The sequence below is a fragment of the Anthonomus grandis genome, chromosome 2 (genome assembly GCF_022605725.1).
Source record: "Anthonomus grandis grandis chromosome 2, icAntGran1.3, whole genome shotgun sequence".
NCBI lineage: Eukaryota > Metazoa > Arthropoda > Insecta > Coleoptera > Curculionidae > Anthonomus > Anthonomus grandis.
This window is the reverse complement of record NC_065547.1, coordinates 6,851,803-6,874,938: the sequence shown is the minus strand read 5'-3', so window position 1 is coordinate 6,874,938 and position 23,136 is coordinate 6,851,803. Positions and strand designations below refer to the sequence as shown.

At 29.7% G+C, this 23,136-nt stretch overlaps 1 protein-coding gene across 4 annotated transcripts in view; it reads right to left on the bottom strand.

Annotated features, from left to right (window-relative positions):
• The window catches only part of LOC126750284 (titin), a 1,176,889-nt gene that overhangs the window by 436,580 nt on the left and 717,173 nt on the right, over window positions 1-23,136 (bottom strand). For all 4 annotated transcript variants that reach the window (XM_050459851.1, XM_050459854.1, XM_050459853.1 and 1 more), the window contains exon 3: window positions 18,459-18,616. In XM_050459851.1, coding sequence (XP_050315808.1) covers window positions 18,459-18,616 — 158 coding nt within the window. The remainder of the gene's footprint in view (window positions 1-18,458; window positions 18,617-23,136) is intronic.

The following is a 23,136-nucleotide window of genomic DNA, read 5'->3' as shown; positions in this document are numbered from 1 at the left end:
TTAAATTTTAAAAAACTACCTGAAAAAATTAATATACATTTTTAACTTTTTAGCTAATTTTTAAATATCTTTAACTCTATTTTAAATTCTACACTATTTTTTAGTTATACAATTTTATCCTTTTTTTAAGTTATTTAATAATAATTTTAACCTTTTAAGGTTACTTTTAGATTATTTTATTTATTAATAATTTTCTGAGTATTTTATTTTAACTTGTCAAATAATTTTTATTTGTGATATACAAAGTTTTTTGTTTGCCTAATAACATTTGTAAGTTACACATTAAATATATTTTCCCTTTTCTTTAATTAATTAACTAACACTATATCAGAAAAACTAAATGATCATTGACTTATTCCAGGCAGTTAATGCCTAGAATTTTAAATATTTCAAAGCAATGAAAGTTCCTGACAATTAAAGTTATTTATAGTTTTATTCAAGGCACTTTAAAATTTTTTGTTGTAAGAATAATGAAATTTTTAAGTCCTTTAAAATAAAAACGGTCTCTTCCTGACATTTCTAAGCAACTTATGCGTCAATATCGATAGTTTTTAAATTTAAACTTTATATTATTTTCCTAGGCAGTTTTTTCATTCCATCAAAGTAACCATAGTCATCTCCTGACATTTCTAGGCAACTGACGTAAATATTCATATTTTTCTTAATAATTGAAAAATATTTTTTTATTAATCCCAGCCTTAGAATTTCTAAACACTTCAAGCAATTTTATTATAGTTCCAGGCAATACATATAATTTTTGGTTCATTTTTCTAAGCACTTTAAATCATTTTGTTTGAAATAAACATAGTCATGTTCTGACGAGTTTTTGTCCAGGAAATTAATTTATTTTTTTTTTAATTTGTGTTTTCGGGCATTAAATATAGTATTTAAATACTTAAAGGCAAATATAGTCCCAATCAAATAAACAATTTTTTCTATGACTATTACAAAATAGGTACATTTCGATATAGTTTTTGGTAAAGAAATGGCTTCATTGCGCAACAAGTACGGGAAAGTTCATTCTCGCACTTGTTACGAAATGAATACTTGTGGATTCTGGGGGAAAATAGAAACATTTAAAAGACACGGAGGGTGGAAATCTACAGAAATTGCTGAAGGATATTTCAAGTCAAATAATGTCCCAAATTAATGAAAATCAGCAACCAGCACCCAAAAAACCCAAATTTCAGCAAAATAAACTGCAGGAATTACAAGTAGAGCTTGTGCAAGTGCCAACTCCCAACAGCAAAACATATTTGCCTCATTAACGACTAAAAACATATCGGACTCCCCTAGAAATATTACAATTCAAAATTGTACTGGAATTATAATAAATATATATTACATAAACCATGAAAAATAAAAGCAAACATATTATTTGTAATCTTTGTTGTTTTTTGATAGTTTTTGTTTGTTCAAGAATGAGAAATAAACATTTAAAAAAAAACTAGTTTTTTCTTATCGAGTAATATAATTTTAATTTACATTTTTAATTTTTTTTTTTGGGTTTTAAGTTTCTATTTGCATTTACAAACTTTTTTTAATAATATATAATAATATACAATAGTGTACTTTTTTTGAAAAAGTCAAAATAGAAGTATTTTGATCTGATGTAATTGACTATAGTGACCCCAAGGAAAAAAGTGGATGATGAATGCTAAAAGACAAAACGTCGTATCATCAATTTTAAATTACCATCATGAAGGGCGAAAAAAGTGGCTATGAAATAGTTTATTTTTACTTTGTTCTAGGACTTTACATGACAGAAAATAATTTAGAAGATTTTTTGATTTATTCGGATATCTCCAGAAATACTCGTAAGTTTTAAATTTTTACAGAACATTTTAATAAGTATTAAATTACACTATTTTACCCTAATTTACACCCTGTTGTTTTATTTGATAGTTATAGAAAAAGTATAGTCTATAACATGTGCGAAATAGATAATTCTTCAAATTTTTTAGAATTTTGCTTATTATAGAATATATTTTTTTTTTAATTTGGGTTTTCAGGCATTAAATGTAATATTTAAATACTTAAACGCAAATATACTCCTAATCAAATAAACAATTTTTTTAAGCACTTTCGGTCATTTTTCTAGACAGGGGGTCGTAGGCTACCTATCAAAAAGTGCCTGGAAGTTACCATAGCTACTTGGAGAAAAATTAAATTATTATTCCAGAAACAGGACGTGCAAAACTATGCCTAGAAAAAAATTAAAAAAAGACCCTTAATAAATTAAAAAATATGTCATAAACATGTGAAAAGATACGCCAGCAGTCTGGAAAAAAAGGGGTCCTAGTTACCTAAAAATTATTTTCGCAATGCGTAAAAAAACCTGGAAAAATCTAAGAATTTATTATAGGTGGCAGTTATAAGTCATTTATAACCCTTTTAAAGTACCTTCAGGCGATTAATATAATTTTTCTACAAGAATATATCATTTTTAAAATTTTTGCAGTAAACATGGTCCTTTTCGGATATTTCCAAGTAATTCATGCGTCCTAGGAAATTAAACTTATGGTTTATTCATTCTAAAGGCAAGAATAATCATGGGGCATTTATTGGTCTAAACAGTTGTATTCAATTCAATTTTTGATACATTTCATGTCATATTCCAAGGAGTTGAAGTAATTTTTTAACTGCTCGGAAATTTATGAAAAATTTGTAACTGCCTGGAATATTTTTTACCATTTCTTAATATTTCCCAGCAGTTTTTAATGATAAAACTATTTTTATTATTTTTTGAGGTAGTTAAATTCATTTCTTTTTTACATGCCTAGAAGAAATAATTGAACAGCTGACTGGAAGTATATAAGAAATTTTTAACTGTTTAAGTTAACTTTTCATACATTTTAAGACAAATTTTAGAAATGTGAAGCCATTTTTGTAAATTTTTGAAACTGCCTGGAATATATTCGAGCAGTTGTTGATATTGCCTTACAATTTTCAAAAGGCATTCACCATTTCTAATAAGAAAGCCAAGAGGAAATAAAAAATTGCATTTTTCATGACAAATTTTAAGAAAAATTTACCAAACTTGATTTTCTACAGCTTTTCGTGATCAGACATTAAAGTAAAGGCATTAATATAAATTTATATTGGATTTTAAAAAAGGTACAAAAAAACAATTTTTATTCTGAAATTGTTCAAAAATCCATAGAACTTCTTAAACAATAACCCAATAGTTTTTAACTCAACAATAAAATAAAAACAGTCATACAATAAATTTATAATAAATAAATGATAAAGTTAAACCGTTCCAACCGATTTTGTATAACATATGTATTAACACAGACACCTATGCAATGGGCACTTATCGTTCCACAAATCGTAATATAGTCACCATGACACGTATACATTGATTTATATTGGTCAACTCCACTACAATATCCCTAATATGTGTAGCAGTTCGGCAGTAAATAGATCATGGGATATTAATGGTTCCTGTTTGCGAATGAAATCCAGCGTAAAGCGGGTCACAATGCCCTCCTTCTCTATGTGTTGCTCTCTCCCGTCATTTCATGCGTGATAAAATAATCAATGTAAAATAAAAACAAAAGTGGAAGGACAAAAGGCTCTTCTTTCTCCCTGGGGACTTATTTTCGTGCCTTTTATTGAATGGGTAAAAGTTCTTTTAACACCTGAGACTAGGAGTCACGGTTGGAATGTAACAAGGAGAAACTTCTAAATCTATTTAAAAGGGTCATACAATACTCAAATGTATCGTTTGCAAATGAAAACTACTTAATTTCCTTTAGTTGCACCTGCTAACAGCACTATGATTAATTGCGGAATACTTTTAGGAAATTAACAGTTTTTGTTTTTTTTGTAGTGTATTTTTATACAGGGTTAGGAGAAATAATTACAACGGTCAATTTTTTTTAAATATACAGAGGTTATCAAAAAACGTTTTGGGATGGACAAAAATCAAAAGACCATGAAATTAATAAAAAAAAACTGTCCAAACCATTCTTCATACTGAGTAAATTCACCATTGCAAAGTTAATGTTGTACAATACTTTTTTAACGTTGACTGTGGTCAAAAATTAGAATTTTCCAAAATAATGACGGAAAATATTAAAGAGAACCCACATTTTTCAAATAATAATGTATTTTCGGATGAGGTGACTATTACACTACACGGAATTGAACGGACGAAATTTGTGTTTTGTAATCAACTATCAGTTGTAGGAAAGTAATGAATTTAGGTATACCACACGGTTAATAAAAAATGTTTAAAATTGAGTCGAATAAAAATATACAGGATGTTCCATAAAAAAAAATATATCATTCTTTACAATTTTGTGGGCGACCGTGTATATTTTAATTTATTACCGATATGTAGATTTTTAGCAACACTACATTTTTTATACAAGGTGTCCCGAAATTACATTGCAATATTTTACCAGCCGCATCTTTGTCTAAAAATAAGCCAAAAACTTCATATACAGAAATCTTGAAAAGTGAATCATTTTCATGTTACAGGGTGTTTTATAATTCCTATTGAAGATGGTTTTTTGTTAATATTTTCGAAACACCTGGTCGTTATTTTTCGAGATTTTTATCATATACTTCTTTTATTCTTACTTACTGATTTTACAAAATTTTATGCTAAAATGTATATAGGATCGCTTAAAATTAGTGGTCAGCAATAATAAAAATGTCATAACTTTTTTTCTGATTACTTTTTAATTATTTAGAGAGAAAAATTAAAAATAACCAACATTTTTACATAAAAAAGGTGCTCTTGTCTTATTTTGATAGGAGCGCCCTTTTTTGCAATAATCAGACATAAATGTTTTGCAACCTACACTCATAAAGTATTTTTGATCACGTTTAAAGGTATGTCACAAGTCATCAGGTATAAATATGACATAAGAGTATTACAAATACTTAATCTTAAGATCAAAAACTGTTTCTTGTTTATTATTTTATTTTAAAATGGTAAATAATTGAGAAAAATTAAAACAATTAACTAACTAGCTAAGAAAAAAAACCTAAAATACCATACAGAGCAAAAAAACAAAAAATTTCTTGAAACCAGAGGCTTCTAACCGAATAAGACAAAAGTACTTTTTTTATGTAAAAATTGGTTCTTTTTAATTTTACTATCCAAATATTTAAAAAGAAACCAGAAAAAAAATTATGACGTTTTTTTCTTTGCTGATTACTAATTTTAATCGACCCTGTAAACATTTTAGCATAAAATGTTATAAAATCAGTGAATTACAATAACAGTAGAACGTATACGATAAAAATTTTGAAAAATGACGACCAGGCATTTCGAAAATATTAACAAAAAACCATCTTCAATAGGAATTATAAAACACCCTGTAACATGAAAACGATTCACTTTTCAAGATTCCTTTATATGAAGTTTTTGGCTTATTTTTAGACAAAGATGCGGCTGGTAAAATATTGCGTATAGTATGTAATAATAAATAAAAATAATAATAATATATATAGTATGTATTATCGGGACACCCTATATAAGACGTTTTTTGATAACCCCTATATATTTTGAAATAATCGACCGTTCAGGTAATTTTTCTTAACCCTTTATACATTTGCTTGCGTTAAATATGAAGTTAAAATAATAAATATTTTTCATAAATATTTTGTAGGGCTTAAAAACGATTTACACTACCTGCGCAAAATAAAAACCCAAATTGACTCAACTGCCGGTTAATCTTATTTTTCTAGAAGGTTTAAAGTAACTTTTTCGATTTTTTCTAGGCATTTTATTGCAATTTTTTGGGTAATATAAATAATTTTTAAACCTACTAAAGCAAATATTATAATTATCTATTTATTTAGGGCAATTGATGTCATTTTCTAGACCGTTTAAGTTATTTTTGTATTTATTGTCATTTTCTGTTTTTTTTTTAAATATTTAACTTAATTTTTCCATTTATATTAAAATTATTTTTTCCTGCTTTCAAGTAGTTGCAGTAATTGTAAGATTTATTCTTTAAAGAATGTATATTCCATTTCTATTATTATTAGGATTTTTTAGTTGTAGTCATTATTATAATGAGTTACTTATTATATTGGGTATTACGTCACTTATGGCAAAAATCAATTTAGAAATTTTTATCTCACACGCTCAACAATTGAAAAGAAGAAGAAAATAGACTTATTCACGTATTTAAAAGAAATATGAACTTAAATCTGTAACGATACCGTTCGATATACTTAATTTAATTTAAGTTCAATAAGTTTTAAATACAATAATTTACTTGAGGTATAATAGATTTTTTTTATGTACCTAGGAGCTGAGGTTCAATCTATTAATCTCTGAGCTCCTTTCTTCTTTTCAATATCCTACCTAACTTTGCTATGAATATTATAATTAAAAAACGATAAAAAACAACAAGAAGACCTACTTTTTTTAAAAATACCTAATTTAAGCCAATGTTTCGGTAGTTATATCTACTACCGTTATCAAGGTAATTAAAGTAAAATTAAATTAAATTAAAAATAAAATATACTTAACTTTTAAATTTTCAGCAATGTAGTATCATCAAAATTTCTTCCTAATTCGAAAATACTTTATATACTTTTTTATATGATTTCATGGTTTATTAACAGTTTGATAAACTATTTTGAAAGATAACAAAAATTTTCCAAGGTTACTTTTTTAAAATTAAAGGGGTCTGATCTTAATGTAAATTAATCATAGAAAATACATGAATATCAAATATTTTAAATTATTAATTAATTTTAAGAATACCCTGATCTACTTAAATAATACTATTTTAATTGTAATATTCATAACAAAGTTAGGTAGGATATTGAAAAGAAGAAACGAGCTCAGAGATTAATAGATTGAACCTCAGCTCCTAGGTATATAAAAAAAAATCTATTATACCTCAAGTAAATTATTGTATTTAAAACTTATTGAACTTAAATTAAATTAAGTATATCGAACGGTATCGTTACAGATTTAAGTTCATATTTCTTTTAAACACGTGAATAAGTCTATTTTCTTCTTCTTTTCAATTGTTGAGCGTGTGAGAAAAATTTCTAAATTGATTTTTGCTATAAGTGACGTAATATCCAATATAGTAAGTAACTCATTATGAATTCGTCACAACAATACAGATTTTACTTAAGTCATTATTATAATTGTTGTTCTGTTAAAGCCATTTTTTAGGCCAAATTACGTAATAATTACAAGCAGTTTTTTTTGTGCAGTAACCTTGAAAAATAACTGATATTCAAGTGCCTGGAAAGAACCAAAAAATAATTCGAATTTCCTTGAAAAAAATTAATAATAAGATAAAGCAAATTCAAAATGACTATATCCGCTTTAAATGACTTAAAATTTACGTAAGTACTTAAAAAAATAATTTAATTTTAATTTTATTATTAAACTGAATTGGGCAGATCAAAGTATTTTAAAGTAATTTTCTGGGTAATATAAATAATTTTTAAAATCTACTAAAGGAAATATTACAATTGTTTGTTTATTTTTAACCAATGAGGTCATTTTTCCAGGTAGTTTCAATCAGTTTATATGCTTTCCAGGCAATTTAAGTAATTTCCATACCTAAATTTTAAACACTTAAAAATAACTATTATAGTATATAGTCAATATAATTGACCTTTTACTGCTTCTAGGGTGTTCCAGCTATTATATTATTATTGTATTTATTGAGCATATAAATGCTACAAGAGTATTATATATTACCTAGTCCTGCCTATTTATAGCTAGAATTAGGTATAAAAAGTCAAAAATTAATAAAAAAAAATTTAATTTTAAACTATTAAAAAATAAGCGTAGAAGGCTAGATACACATACAAAAGTTTAAAAAAAAATTATCAATAGTGTTTAAAAAAAAATAGGAAAAAAAAAAGAAATAAGTGAGAAATGTGTAATACATGATAGACATTAAAAACATATGAAATATAAAAACAAAACTTTAAAAAAGTTAAAATTAAAAAATAAATTATTATTAAACCTGTGTTAAAAAGAATAAAATATAAAAGAAACTTATTTAACATAATTTAAATAATCGCAGTTATGGATACTGGTTGGAAGATTATTAAATTCCAATAAGCCATTTCCATTCCATGGAAGCTATGAAGAATGGAATTGAGCAATTGGGATGTAAATACATACTTGTTAAGATGAAATCGTCGTAATTTCTAGTGTTATACCTATCTACATCTTCAAAAATCTTCAGGCTACTAGTGAAGTAATTAGTCAGTATAAACACAATTAATATCAGTGGCGAAGCGTACGAGTAGACAAGGTAGACACTGTCTACCCAAAGTTATCCAGTTATTTGTTATTAATTTATCACGTAATTATTTCATGTAATTGTTGAATTAAAATTAAAAAAAAAATAACAGAGAACGTAGCCTCTCCTTACTATTATTAAATAGTATCTAAACATGATTAATCCGAAGGCGCGCCCCGCACCAATTAAATTAAAATGCAGGGTTGACACCCAATTAATGTACATATACGAGCCCCAGGAATACGCATTAATATTTGTCTTCCGAAATTTACAACATCTAATCGAACCAAATACACATCAAACAGGTGACAGAGGTCCGGCAACATCATTCAGCCTATTACGTCTGCAAAATTTACTCGCGGGAAAGACATTCCAGCTTTTGTCTATCGAAGTCGACCAGCTATTTTATTATGCTGTTGAGGGTAATTGTTTATGGACACGCTTGATCTGGTCGGCCGCAATACATCTTCAGTTTTGTTTTGATGAAATTTTGGTGCGGGCGCGTGCTATAGTAATTTAATAATTAGTATTTTTATTTTGGTTATATAGAAAAGGTTTTTTTAGTGGTTATTTATCAACGACTGTTCGATATTGGCAATTGTATTTTGGTTGTGTTTTTATTTGTCTTTAATTAATTTTAAAATATTGGATATTATGGGTTTATAAGTTATGGTTATACCTATAGTTATACCTTGTGTTTTTTTATAAGTTGTATTTATTTTTATCTATCTATCTTTTAATGCTAGTAGTAATTATTTTTTTCTTTTTTATATCACTTCATAATTTTTCTCTTTGAGTTAATATTTCATGCGCTTTCATTCTCTATTTCATTAAACTGAATAATATTGAATACACATTTCTTTCTAATTAACGATTTTTATTGTTTGTCTATCCGAAAAAAAAATTCACGCTTCGCCACTGCTTAATATTGACAGAACTGGAGTATAATGAATAGATTTAGGACTCGCAAAGTATTCTCTAGCAGACTTAAAATCTAAATTAACTCAAACAATATTGTCCAAATTAAACAAACTATTATGGAGTGATGTCCTATAGGCAGGTTCGAACGTCAAGGTGAGCAAGCACTTCAAATTCCAAAATCTCAAAAACTGCTGAGACTATTTTCTTAAAATAAAAAGATCATATTCAGCAGGATATTTTCTGGAATAGTTACTGAAAGTCCAAATCAAATCAAGCAATATTTTGAAAATTAAAGAAACTTTATTGGAGTGATGTCCGATAAGCAAGTTGGAACGTCAAGGTAAGCACTCACTTCAAAGTCAAAAATCTCGAAAAGTACAGGGACTATTTATTCCAAATAAAAAAGATGGCATTGTATTGCCTAGCATTCTTGCTCAAGACACAAGTCAATTTTTGTCCGTTGAACAAGCTCGAACGTCAAGGTGAGCACTCGCTTTAAAGTCCACAATCTCGAAAACTACTAGGATCAGTTCCTTCAAATAAAAAGGATGGGATTCAGAAAGGTATTTTCTAGAATTCTTGCTTAAGATCCAAATCAATTTGAATAATATTTTTGAAATTAAGGAAACTTTTATGAAGTGATTTTCGTTGATCAGGTTCGAACGTCAAGGTGAGCACTCGTTTCAAAGTAGAAAATCTCAAAAACTACTAGGAATATTTCCTTCAAATGAAAAGGATGATATTAAGTAAGGTATTGTCTGGAATATTTGCTTAAAATTCAAATTGACTTAGACAATATTTTTAAAATTAAAGAAACTTTTTTAAAGTGATGTCCGATAAGCAAGTTAGAACGTCAAGGTAAGCACTCACTTCAAAGTACAAAATCTCAAAAACTACTAACACTATTTCCTTCAAATAAAAAGCATGATATTCAGAAAATTATCGTCTTAAATTATTCAAATTACTACTGCCTGGAAGATTTTTTTTTCCAAATCACGTATTTTTTTAATGATCTAGGCAGTAATTAAAGCAGCTTTCCAATTATTTCTTTTTTTCAATATTTTATTTTTTCAAGCAATTTAAATTACAGCTCAACTGCCTGTACGGAATCAAAAAATAATTTGAAGTCCTTGAAAAAAATCATTCATATTGTCAACTGCCTAAAATAAACATAAAATGGCTATTTTTCTATAAATGATTAAGAAAATTCGTTGCTCACAAAAATTACCAAATTGCCTAAAGAAAAATAAATTTGGCATTAAGTGGTTAACATAAACCGAAAAAAGTGCTAAAATGTGCATATTTAAGAAATAAAGACGAGATTAAACTGTCTTAAATAAATACAAAAATAGTTGATGAAAATAAAAAATATGCCTTGAAGAAGCCATTATAAACGTCGCTCAATATTTAACTCAGATGTTTGATTTACACAGCTGATCCTTACATTAAAATTATTATTTAAAACATTATAACAAAAAGCAAAAATTGATAAAAGACAGCAATAGGACTAATGATACAAAAATAAAATACATATATGCTTTGATAGTTATAATTCTCGAAAAAACAGGATTAGGCAAGAAAATTATTTAGAGGTAAAATGTGTACCAAAATGCATGATCCCAATATTGCATTTCTTTCAAAATATTCTTTTAAAGTGAGTTCTTTTATGGACAATTTTTCTGGATAATTACGTAAAAAGACGATTTGTATATAGTACATCTCGGATTGCGAAATCGCCCTATATCCCGTCCAACTGTAATTAATAAGGAGCGTCATGACAATAATTAATGTACTTTTCAATATAATTTTTCAGCGAGTAAAAGACGATTTTTCAAAACGTCGTCGTGGAGCAACGGCAACGACGACCCTCGTTCCCCTTTTTCGAATCGTTTATTACTTATCTTGTTAATTAGTTTACAGGAGACAGGATGAGAAATAATATATTTTTGTCTCAGTTAAAAGACTTTGCTTTCTACGCTCTTTTTAAAAGAATTCCGGTTAAATAGAAGTTTTTTACTTCTGCCCCCCCTCTCTTCGGTCCCGTTGCCTCCGGGTTTCTCATTTAATTAATTACAATTTTTTTGATACTAATAGAACCGGACTTTTATAATTAATTTAAAAGTATTTGTTAAGCTTTAGAGTAACATAATACATCTTTTCTCTGTTTCTGGATAAAATGTGGGATTAACGGTATTGTTGTTGGCCCTTTAAGATTTATTTTTTAGTTTTAAGTAAATTAACTAATATTTGTTAGAGGACATGGATAATTATATTATTTTTTTTAATTTAAAGATATTTTGGGACTAAATCATAGTAATTAGCCTTTCCATTATAGTCACTCCGAATTAGTAATTGGCCGGAATTTTTTTACCATCTACTAGGCCTTTAAAATGAATAAACATACTTATATAATTATATAAAACAACTGTCAGTAAAAAATAAAAAAAATAAGAAGAAAGTATCAACCGTTAAATTTATTTAAAATGTTTACATAAGCTTGCCTTAAACAACTGAAAAATTATATTTTTTAGTTATTTAAGGTATGTTTGCTATGTAAATACTTATTAATGAGAAAAATCGCATTATTTCGATAATCGGATAATAATGCGAATAAAAAATCACTCGAGTGTATATATTGCAACATCGCAAATCGCAAGATATAAAACACCTTTTCATCAATTGTTCGATCAATGTGTGACAAATAATTAGTTTTTTGTTTTTTTGTTCCTTGATTTTCTATTCATCAATCACTGTTTGCTGTTTCTTAAAAAAGTATATTTTAAATTTTAAATTATTGATAAAGTGCGAGAAGTCAGTATAACGGTTGATTGTATATTGGAGTATTGTACCCAAATATTCACTCAACAGTATTACTGTAAAAAGTAAATGATGTTTACGATGAGATCCGGAATTTAAAGAAAATCAGTAGTTTAGGATCATCTTAACAAATTAGATGCAGACAAACGGATTCGTAACATATGTAGGAAAATTTTAAAATATTTTTTAAATTATTTTATATTACTATTATTTGCCAAATAAAATATTATTATTTTAATTAAAAAAAATTAAAGACATAAAAACAACTAAGAGAATTAATTATTTCATATTTACATTAAATTATTTTATAACTAAATACGGTCGAAAGCTTTCGAGAAATCTGTATAGGCTATATCAACTAGAGAATAATCATTTATATCATTACAACTTATTAATTAGGCCAATAATTTATCTAAATCTGCTAAAGCTCATAGTGTTTTAGTCATTATTTTAAGTATTGAAATTCAAATTCGTTTCTCCCGGATATTCGCTATAGTCAATTGCGTTGGAATTTCATGGAAATAACCCAAATACTTTAAAGCCATTGATTTTAATTTCTTGACTTTGAAATAACAACACTTATAATTCCTGCAACAATTCTTCAGTTGGATTATTTCTGCGCCATTCTATAACACCCGTTCTCCATCCATCCCTTACTATTTTTAATGTAGATACATCTGCGGGCTGTCGTGTGCGCATTCAGGTAAAGTGTGAAATATGGTATTAACAATAAGTTAAGTTAATTCTATTTGTATAGTAAAAACTACTAAAACACACACACTTCATATATTAAATAAGAAATTAGTTATTGGCCAGGAGGGCAGTGAAGTACAGTAATTGGTCCCGGCAATTTGTCGGTAAAAAAAGAATATTGAATATAAATATGTCAGTTTTTGTTGAAAAAACTACGTAAGTCCTACTTTACAGTCTACTAGTAAATGCTTATTAAGAAGGATAATATTTATAAGGCAAATAATAAATAAAATCGAGTAACTGTCTGCTTCAAAAAAAAAAATCTAAATTTACTTGATCAAAACACGTGGAAACTCTGATGGCCGTTAAATTACGACTGAATCGTGATTTTTCGTGCAAAACCGTATTTCAGTATAGGACGTTTTACACTAGACAAATAAAAAACGGAAATCATCAATTACACAATTTAGAAAAATTGCTGGTTAATAATTGTCATAGAGCCAACAACTCTATGGTTTATCCTGCATCATAATAATTTAAAAATAAATTATACATTTAAAAAATTGCAATAGGCACTATGTAATAATGAAACGTCGTTTTTCTCTAAGCCGCTCATAAATCTTCTTTTTGCGTTTTGTTAATTAGTTTCTCCCCCGGGGGTGTTTTAACGATGCAATTTGCATTAAGCCTATGGTTTTGCATTACATTGTGTGCGTGGATGTTAAAAAATGTTATTAGTCGCTTTTAGTTATATGAAAGTTAGTTAGATGCCTACACGTTAATATGGAGGTGTCTGCATATATAAAAAAAATATTTAAACTTTTCTAAAATACATTGTATTGATGTAATCACAGAAGATAAAAGAATATCAATGTTATTATAGTGTGTTATACAGTGCGTCCCAAAAGTTATGTCTAAATTAATTTAAAATTCAGGGGTGTGTTCGAAAAAAAAACGCTCGGACTCGTCGATTTTTATTTCAAGTTGCGCATTTTTGTACGTGAAGTTTGTATATACAGGGTGGCTCAAAAATAAATTACGACCATCAACTTAATTTTTTCAAATAAAAGCAACTTTTTTTATTTAATTTTTGAATTTCGCCTGGAATTCTACGTATGTTTCATGCATCATGTCCTCTATCTAAAGTCAACAGTTATCGAAAAAAAGGCGACCAAACATTATTTTTGAAGTTCACCTTACGAGTCACCTGATCTCTGAAAATTTTTATACAGAGCAAAATTCCATTCATTCGTGTTTTTTTATTGTTGGCTGGTGCCCGTGTATTTTCATAGAAACTGTATGACAGTTACACGCTAAACATATATTGTCAAGTGTGAAGTGTACGAGCAAAGTTTCGGTTTTCACAATGGTAAAGTTAACGGAATGAGGAAAATAGAAATTCTGTGCATGGTTGGGTTTGGTGATAGAACACGTACTTAAAGAGAAGCTGCTCAATTATTCAATGAAATCCATCCTGATCGTCCTCCGATATGTTAAAAGGTGGTGAGTAGAATAGAGGTTAAATTTAGAGAACTCGGTCATGTTAGAGATCTGCCGAAATCTGGTCGTCCTGCTCGAGATGAAAATGAACAACTTGACGCTTTGCTTTGTTTGGAAGAAAATCCATGCACTCCTCTGTCGCAGATCGGGGTAAATTTACACATGGCGAAATCTATAGTTCACCGAATAGCTAAAAAGCACAAATATCACCCCTACAAAGTTATTCCTGTGCAAGAGTTATTTGATGACGATTTCGATAGGCGAAATTAGTTTTGTGAATGCTTACAAAACCTGGGGAATTCAAATAATAATTTAGTAACAAATATTATTTTTTCCGATGAAGCTAAGTTTTGTTTGAATGGTAGTGTGAACAGACAAAATTGTCAGTATTGTGCAACAGAAAATCCGCATTGGATGATGGAGGTAAATACCCAGTACCCTCAAAAACTAAATATGTGGTGTGAAATAGTGCGCGAGTTACGGGTACCAACCCGCCACTTTATGCCGACCTTGCATACTTCATTTAGAAATAGCTTAGTTTGTATTGTCATCATTTTTAGAACCTATAAATATAATGAAATAGACAAGAGCGATAATAATTATTATAGTAATCGATGTAGTCATTATCTATCAATTAAGTTAGTTGTAAGTTAGTTAGTCCCTGTTCTCAATAAATTTGTTTTTTAAAAAAGCAAATGCTGGTTGTTGTCCTATAACTCACGGAAGAGTAATAGGTTCCTTTTTCTTTGAACAGACTTTAACGGGACAAGTGTATCTTGATTTTCTCCAATTGAAATTAGTTCCAGCATTACCAGCTTTATTTCTAAATTCATTGAACCCAGACTATCCTGACGAAGAACCAATTTTCCAGCAAGATGGCGCTCCTCCGCACTATGCTGCCACTGTGCGTACATGTTTGGATGAAACCTTGCCCAATCGGTGGATAGGAAGGAGAGGACCCATCGAATGGCCTGCTAGCTCGCCTGACCTAACACCAATGGACTTTTTTTTGTGGGGATACCTCAAGTCGAAGGTATTTATTAATAGGCCAAATAATCTAAACGACTTAAAAAAGAGCATTCGCAGAGAAATGCGCGCCATAACTCCGGAAATGATTGAAAATGTGCAACGAGACTTTATTGATCGCCTTGGATATTGTCAAGCCGTGAATGGCAACCATTTTGAATATTTAACTTAATTTTTGTTCTTTTTTTATTTGTTACATGAATCGTCTTTTTTTCGATAACTGTTGATTTTAGGTATAGGACATGATGCATGAAACATACGTAGAATTCCACGCGAAATTCAAAGATGACAGAAAAAAAAAGGTGCTTTCATTTGAAAAAATGTTGATGGTGGTAATTTATTTTTGAGCAACCCTGTATATACAAACTTCACGTACAAAAATGCGCAACTTGAAATAAAAATCGACCGGTCCGAGCGTTTTTTTTCGAACACACCCCTGAATTTTGAAAGAACTTAGACATAACTTTTGGGATGCACTGTATATCGATCACCAGTGGTAATATAGCTACTTTTATTTAAAAACTGAATGAAGTCTTATCATCCTTATACAAAAGATCTAAAGCATTTTATATATTTTATATTATTATATTAGAAAAAAAACTAAAAATACAACGCTCGAGTTACTAAACAATATTACTAGTTTTAAATATGCTCAATACATGTTACGTCAAACTTTAAGTCATGTTGATAACTGTCTTACAAATGTAATAAGGGAATGTAAAGTTTTTTTGCTTTATGAATTTCTTTTAGATCATAAATTAATACCACAAACATAATTAAATTTAGAAAAGTGCCTCTTATATCGATAAATAAATTTATAAAGGAAATGATTACCATAAAAAATATCCATACTACAATATAAAGCAAAAAAATGGTTCTCAAGGGAACTTAGGTCTATTAGAGACAATCTTCGGTTTTTTTAATTTTTCGAACAATAAACCTCATGTGGATTGGAAGAATGTTATTAAAAGCCTTAGAAATTAGTTTATAATAGTAAAGCAAAAAGAACAAAAATATGTGGAGAATAAAATGACTTAAATAATTTTTTAAAATATTAGACCTTAGACGTAACAAAAAACTTAAATTTTGATAAATAAGAAGCTGTAGAGTTGACGTCATAAAAAATAAAATGTTGTTCCTTTATCTTTCTTGCTCCTTTTGCTAAGGCCTAAGTAATAAATTTATAAAAACCATGAAAGATAGTCTGGTACCTTTAGTAACCATCCTCATCAATTCTTGTTTTACCAGAGATGATTTTTTCTCAATACTCAAAAGATTTGTTCAATATTCAAAAAGAGGCACAAAAATTAAAAATGTAATTATCGCCCAATATCGGTTATTCTAGTACTATCCAAAATAATTAAACTTAAAAAGATTGACAGCTTTTCTTTTCAAAAATTCGTTACTTTCTACATCTCAGTTTGGTTTTAAACAGGTTCTTTTCACATCTTATCTTTAGACTTTTCTTCAGACTTTTCACAACGTCTGTATTGCATACGTTTATTCTGGATACAGTGAGTTCCTTTGAAAGGGGGGCATTCTGTGACCTCTCGAAGGCATTTGACTGTATCTGCAATGACATCCTGCCGCAAAAATGATCCCTCTATGGAATAAGAGGAAATTCATACCAGTTTATGCAGGCCTAGTTTTATAAAAGGTACCAACTTGAAAGCAATGGTAACAGATCTGATGTCTGAGAGGTTAAAGTTAGGTATGCTTCAGGGTTCAATCTTGAGATGATCCATTATTGTCTCTGCTCTATTCGAATGATTTGTTTATTCAGTTGAATTCTGTAACTACAGTTCGATATGTAGATAATTCCACATTTTATGGATCTCATGTTTACTCGTCATCCCTGAGTATGCTGACAAAAGGATTACAGGTGGCCAAAAAGTAGTTTCATGCAAATTCATTACATCAAAGACCTTCAGTATTCAATTTTCCTTTTGAAAGAACTCTTCCATTATCTCAAAGAGACCTACGTAACTAGAGAAAAAAAAATGAAAACTCCAAGTCTCAGTCTCAAGCATCATCAGACCTTATAGCTAGATGACCTGCTAAGTACTGACCTTCAATTTTCCTTTAAGATCTGATAATAACATTTTTTAGAATGCTATTAAATTTCTTGGTATCTACCTTAGTGAAGCTTTAAATTTTAAATAACATATAGAAAAACTGTCTTTAAAGCTTGCAAGTATTATTTTTTAAATAGAAAATTATCAACATCTTGCAATTATGAACAATAGCATCTAGTCAAGAATATAATAAGAACAGCATATTCGGTTTTCGGGAAACTATTTTTAAACAACAAAAAGCGGTAATAAGAGTAATTGCAAGGCTGTCATACAATGGGTCATGTAGAATTCACTTTTAAAAACCCTACATAATAATAGCACCTGCACTTTTATTTTTGAATGTTTTTTATATGCCAAACACAACTTATCTAAATACAATACTTGTTTTTTGTTACACTAGGATATAATAATTTCATAGGATATAATAGGACTTTAACACACAATAGCTTGGTAATTATTTCTATTAAATTATTTAATCATTTTCCAGATAGCATTAAGGTTATGCAATTGAAAAAGTTTAAAATTAAATGAGTTTTAAAGAAATTGCTTGGCTTAGACCTATTTTCTAATGTTCATTTATTGTGTTTATATTTTTCTTATGTCACATAATAATTCCAAGGCTATTGTATTGTCATTTATACCGGACTACATAGTTCCCAATACCAATGATGCCATGCAGTACTATTAGTTCACCCTCTGCTTCTATTTTATAGTTTTAAGGATATGTAGAAAATACCGAATACCGATCTAATGCAAAACAGATGTTAAGGGCTTCTCGCCTTGTATTTTCTATTTTTATGGCTCTGTTTGTTGTCCGTAGATTTGAAGGAATGTTTAAAAAGTATGTGGTGGAAGTTCTTGTTCAAACACCCTTGTGAAGATTTGTATGTGGTCACGTCATGAGTTTTGAGTTGCGATTCAGTAATAAAAGACTTTTAAAGTGCATTCAGTGGTATTATTTTTGTTAAATACTACACTATTAATTTAGTTCAAAACTATAATGTTTTTGGCCTATTTAATTAGATTATTTTTTTTGTGACGATGCTAATACTGTAAAATTGTAATTGAAGCAAATAAAGGTTTTATTGATTTGATATTACGTGAGGGCAAATCTAGAAAAAATTAAAGACAACCTTGTTTTTTTATTGTTTCACTATATATATATGCTCTAACTTACCCAGTGTTGTCAGATTCACTATTTGCACCACCTCGTGGCAACTCTCCTTCACTTCAATATAAGTGATTTCGCATTTATAGATGGCCTCGTCTTCTATCTGAACTTGCTCAATCTGAAGAATCGCCTGTCCAGAATCCGTTGGATATTCCACTTTCATCCTGAAAAAAAAAACATAATATTCCTATTAGCAATAATTTCAATATTCGTCCTCAAATAGTCAATAAAGCGATAATCGCATGTTGAATATTTGCTATTGGCAATACCGCCGATCATATTTGAAGTGGTTTAATTAGAACGTATGTACCAATAAATGATTTGCCTTCCACCCACCCCACCTATACCACAGCATATATGAATAAATTTAGGAGGAGGGTACGTAAATTAATTCATTTTCTACCAATTAGAACTGAAGCTATGTAAACCTGGAATGTAATCACATCTTATTGACAAAGAGCTGCGGCCTCATTATCAAACGCATCGGGCTTTTGATCCTTCCGTTGGAATTTCGGGCATTCGACTAATGTGTGCAGTCGTTTATTAATAGCCAGCCATGACTGATCTCATATTATGGTATAATATTATTATATAATATATTAATTAGATAGATAGATTTATAGGAGTGCGTTTTAAGATAACTAGGGAATTTTCGAGTTGAGAATCATAGATATTGAAACTCAATAGTTTAGTGTAATATCGTAGGAAAAAAAGTTTTAGTGAAAAAGACCCTTGCACCTCCTTGCAAAGACTCCAACCAAACCCAACTCAAAAATTAAAAAATCAATGAAAATTTGGTACTTTTAAAAACAAATGTGGGGCATAAAACCTTTATCAAAAACAAACAAATTACTGATAATAATTATAACTTCTTAAACTCTTTTTAAATAATATCATTACTTATCATTTTTCTGAACCATTTCTTTTAATCTGATTTCATTTTCTATTTAAACTCTTTAGCAAATATATATCTATAAACATAACCTTAATTTGTTTAAACCTTATAACATGTGAATAAAATTCTTTGTCTAATAAAAGGACATGACTAAAATTGGATGTAATAACGTAAATAATACAATACAGAAAAAATAATTAGATGAAAACAGAACAAATTAATCTATATAATAATCTAAATTCACCTACACGCGAGATAAGTTGCATCAATATTATCGCGGTCAATCCCGGAAGGAACCATCAATACCAGGTAGCGTAATGATAAATGTCAATACATTTCAAGGGACTAATAAAGGGTTAAAACCATAAAACTTGAACTAAAATATTTACATAATACATCAAAAATATACATGGCAGCGTCATGGTGCAGCTCCTAGGTGCAAACTCGTAGACTGGGGGATTCGGCAAAATGCCTGAATATTGTTAGTTGGAATGCGCAGTCGCTTTACCCAAAACGCATCGAACTTTGCGAGTTCTTAAACAATAACAACATTGACATGGTGCTGATTCAAGAAACCTTCTTAAGACCGCACACTAAACTCAAAATACAGAACTACAAAGTTTATAGAAACTACAGGCCAAACGTAATGGGCGAGGGCACGGCAATACTAATCAAAACATTACCCACCAAGAAGTACCGCAACGTAATATAGACCCGGCATTACGTAATACAGACCCGATTGGAATGCAAAAAATAGAAGCTGGGGATGCGTAGCAGAGATAGCAGCCGGGCGCACACTGGAAAGATACATAAGTGAAAATACCATACAGGTAGTAGCACCAAAAGACCCTACACACTATCACTATACCACTATAACATTGTGGTTGAAAATATAGACTCCCTTAGTTCCTCTGATCATAATCTGGCCAATCCTAATCACTGTAGCTCAAACCTCTATGCAAGATCCCTATCCTGAAAAATTTATCACCTACTGGGAAATGTTTAAAAATATACTTGCAATAAGTCATCCAATCCCAACTCCAAGTTCTATTGAGGAAATAGATTTCTCAATAAAACAATTAACAGATGCAATTAAAAAATCGTTTAATTTAGTAACCACTAAAATCCCGATTCCAAACACCCACTCCATAGTCTTCCCAATGAGAATTAAAAGGTTAATAAGAACGAGAAACAGACTAAATAAACAGGCTAGATTGCAAAAAGACCCAGCGGCAAAAAGAATTGCGAATAATTTTACAAAAAGAATAAAAAACGAAGTCTTCGACTTCAGAAATGAAAAATGGGGCAATTTTTTTGGAGAACTTAACGATGACGATGAAGACAAATCAAAATTCTGGAAGGTTTCAAAAATACTGAGAGGGAGAACAAAAACAGAGTTCCCGTCCATAGAAAACCTAGACGGTCTTCTGGTATACTCGAACTAGGATAAGGCGGAAACTTTTAACAGATCATTAACAGAACAATTTGACCTAAACGATATACCAGATAATCCCGAATTACGTGAAGAAATAGAGCTATCAAACGTACAAATCGAAAACCTACCACTAAACGCATTACCAAACTCCAAAAATATAAGCCTACAAGAAATAAGAGACGTAATTAAAGACCAAATGAATAAGAAAGCACCAGGCCATGATGAAATAAACAACAAAATGCTGAAAACACTACCTGACAATACACTCTTGGACATAAAAACCATTTATAACAAATGTATGAGCCTGTGCTATTTTCCGGTCGAATGGAAAAAAGCAATTGTGGTAGTAATACCTAAACAGGGTAAAAACATGAAAAAACCGGAAAGTTATAGACCAATTAGTCTGCTGCCTACACTAGGAAAAATATTTGAAAAGACGGTACTAAGCAGATTATGGGAGGAGCTAGATGAACTTAAAATAATCCCGGAAGAGCGGTGCGGATTTACAAGAGGATTATCAACCGAGTTGCAGCTTGCACGGTTACAACAGAGTCTGGTGGATTCATTTAATGCGGGATCTACCGCCATGATTAAGCTCGACATCAAAAAGGGCTATAAAAATTTCCTGAAAAACAGGGAATTTACTGTTAAAATAAATGGAACTAACACCTCCTTTAACAGTATGAGAGCGGGACTTCCTCAAGGCTCCCCGCTCGCACCAATTTTATTCAACATATACCAAGCGGACATTCCAAAAAGCACACACTATTCGGAAGTCGCATTATTCGCGGACGACACTTGAGTCTTTGCGAGCTGTAAAAATTTTGTCCAGATACCAGTGTACATGCAAAGTCTTCTAGATAAAATTATAGAGTGGGCAAACAACTGGAAACTCAAAATAAATAGTAAGAAAACAGAGGCTATTCTAATTACAAAAAAATAAATCCAATTACAAATTAATTGGATTTATCTAATCTAATCCCAATCTAATTACAAATTTGGCATTTTCGGGCATGCTGATCCCCTGAAAAGATGAGATAAAGTACCTAGGAGTATATTTCGACAAAAAGAATAACTTTAAAACGCACATTATAAAGCAAATTAACTCATGCAATGAAACCATTTATGCGCTCTACTCGTTTCTCTGCAGAAGCAGTAAGCTCTCTTTGACTAATTAATGTTCTATAAACAAGTTCTACCTAAACTGCTTTACGCTTCAAACATTTTTTGGAATACCACGAAGACGAATATCAGAAAGCTTTAGGTGTTTCAGAATAAGTGTTTGAGGATGTTCACTAATGCACCCTTCTTCGTAAGGAATGTTGATCTGCACTCTGACTGCAAACTTGATACAATTCAAGAATACATAATTAAAAAACATTTAAAGTTCAAGGAAAAAGTCAAAAGTGTAGACAACTCCCTAATAGAAGAATTTCTCCTGAGACCAAGAGAAAACCGGCCATGGAACTCAAGATAACTGACAACCTTTTCCCGAAGCCTAATTACTCTTCTTAATCCTGAAATAAGTTAAAAATCCTTTAATCTAACCTCAGCACCCAGATGCTACAGAGAAAAGTAGTATAGGAGAAAAACTACCATAGCACACAGTTGCAAGTGAGAAGACCGCCAAGAGCAATAACAGCTAGTCCGGAAGACACTACACACAAAGGAAATACTATCATCTGCGATTTTATGCTAGCAACTTCAATCATACTTACAACACTACAGCTCAAACATCACGGTTTTTTGGCGACTGACATTCAAATTAGATCCTATGTTTATTATGTATTTCTTATATCCAGCTTATTTTTATAGGTACATTAATTTATTACTTTTTATCAATATCTTATAATTTGAATATACTTTATACATTTAATGTACAATGACTTTTATTTCTCTTGTAACACATGTAATTTATTACTCTTGTAACACTTATTTCTCTTGTAACACTGTGTTACATTAAATAAATAAGACAATGCAAGTTCGACAAGATGTTTTCGCCTGTGGTCTGACCATAGGTAATTTATTAAAATCGTAAAAATAAATTATATAAATGAAGACCACAGGGGAAAAACGTGCCAAGTCATTTTTCTATTTTTTGATAGGAAACCAATTTTAAGGTTAGAAACGCTACGATAATTACACAGCTTGCAAAATGGTTATTTATTTGCCATCATATTGAAGCTATGACGTTTCTCTATGTCCTCAATGACATTTTGTAATATAATATCAAACTGGTACTTCACCACAATGTGTCGAAGTTTCAAACAACTCTGAATACCGGGGAAAAAGGTGTTATGTCACTGAACACTGTCAACTTTTTCAACAAGAAATGGTGCGGGCTTTAAACGAGC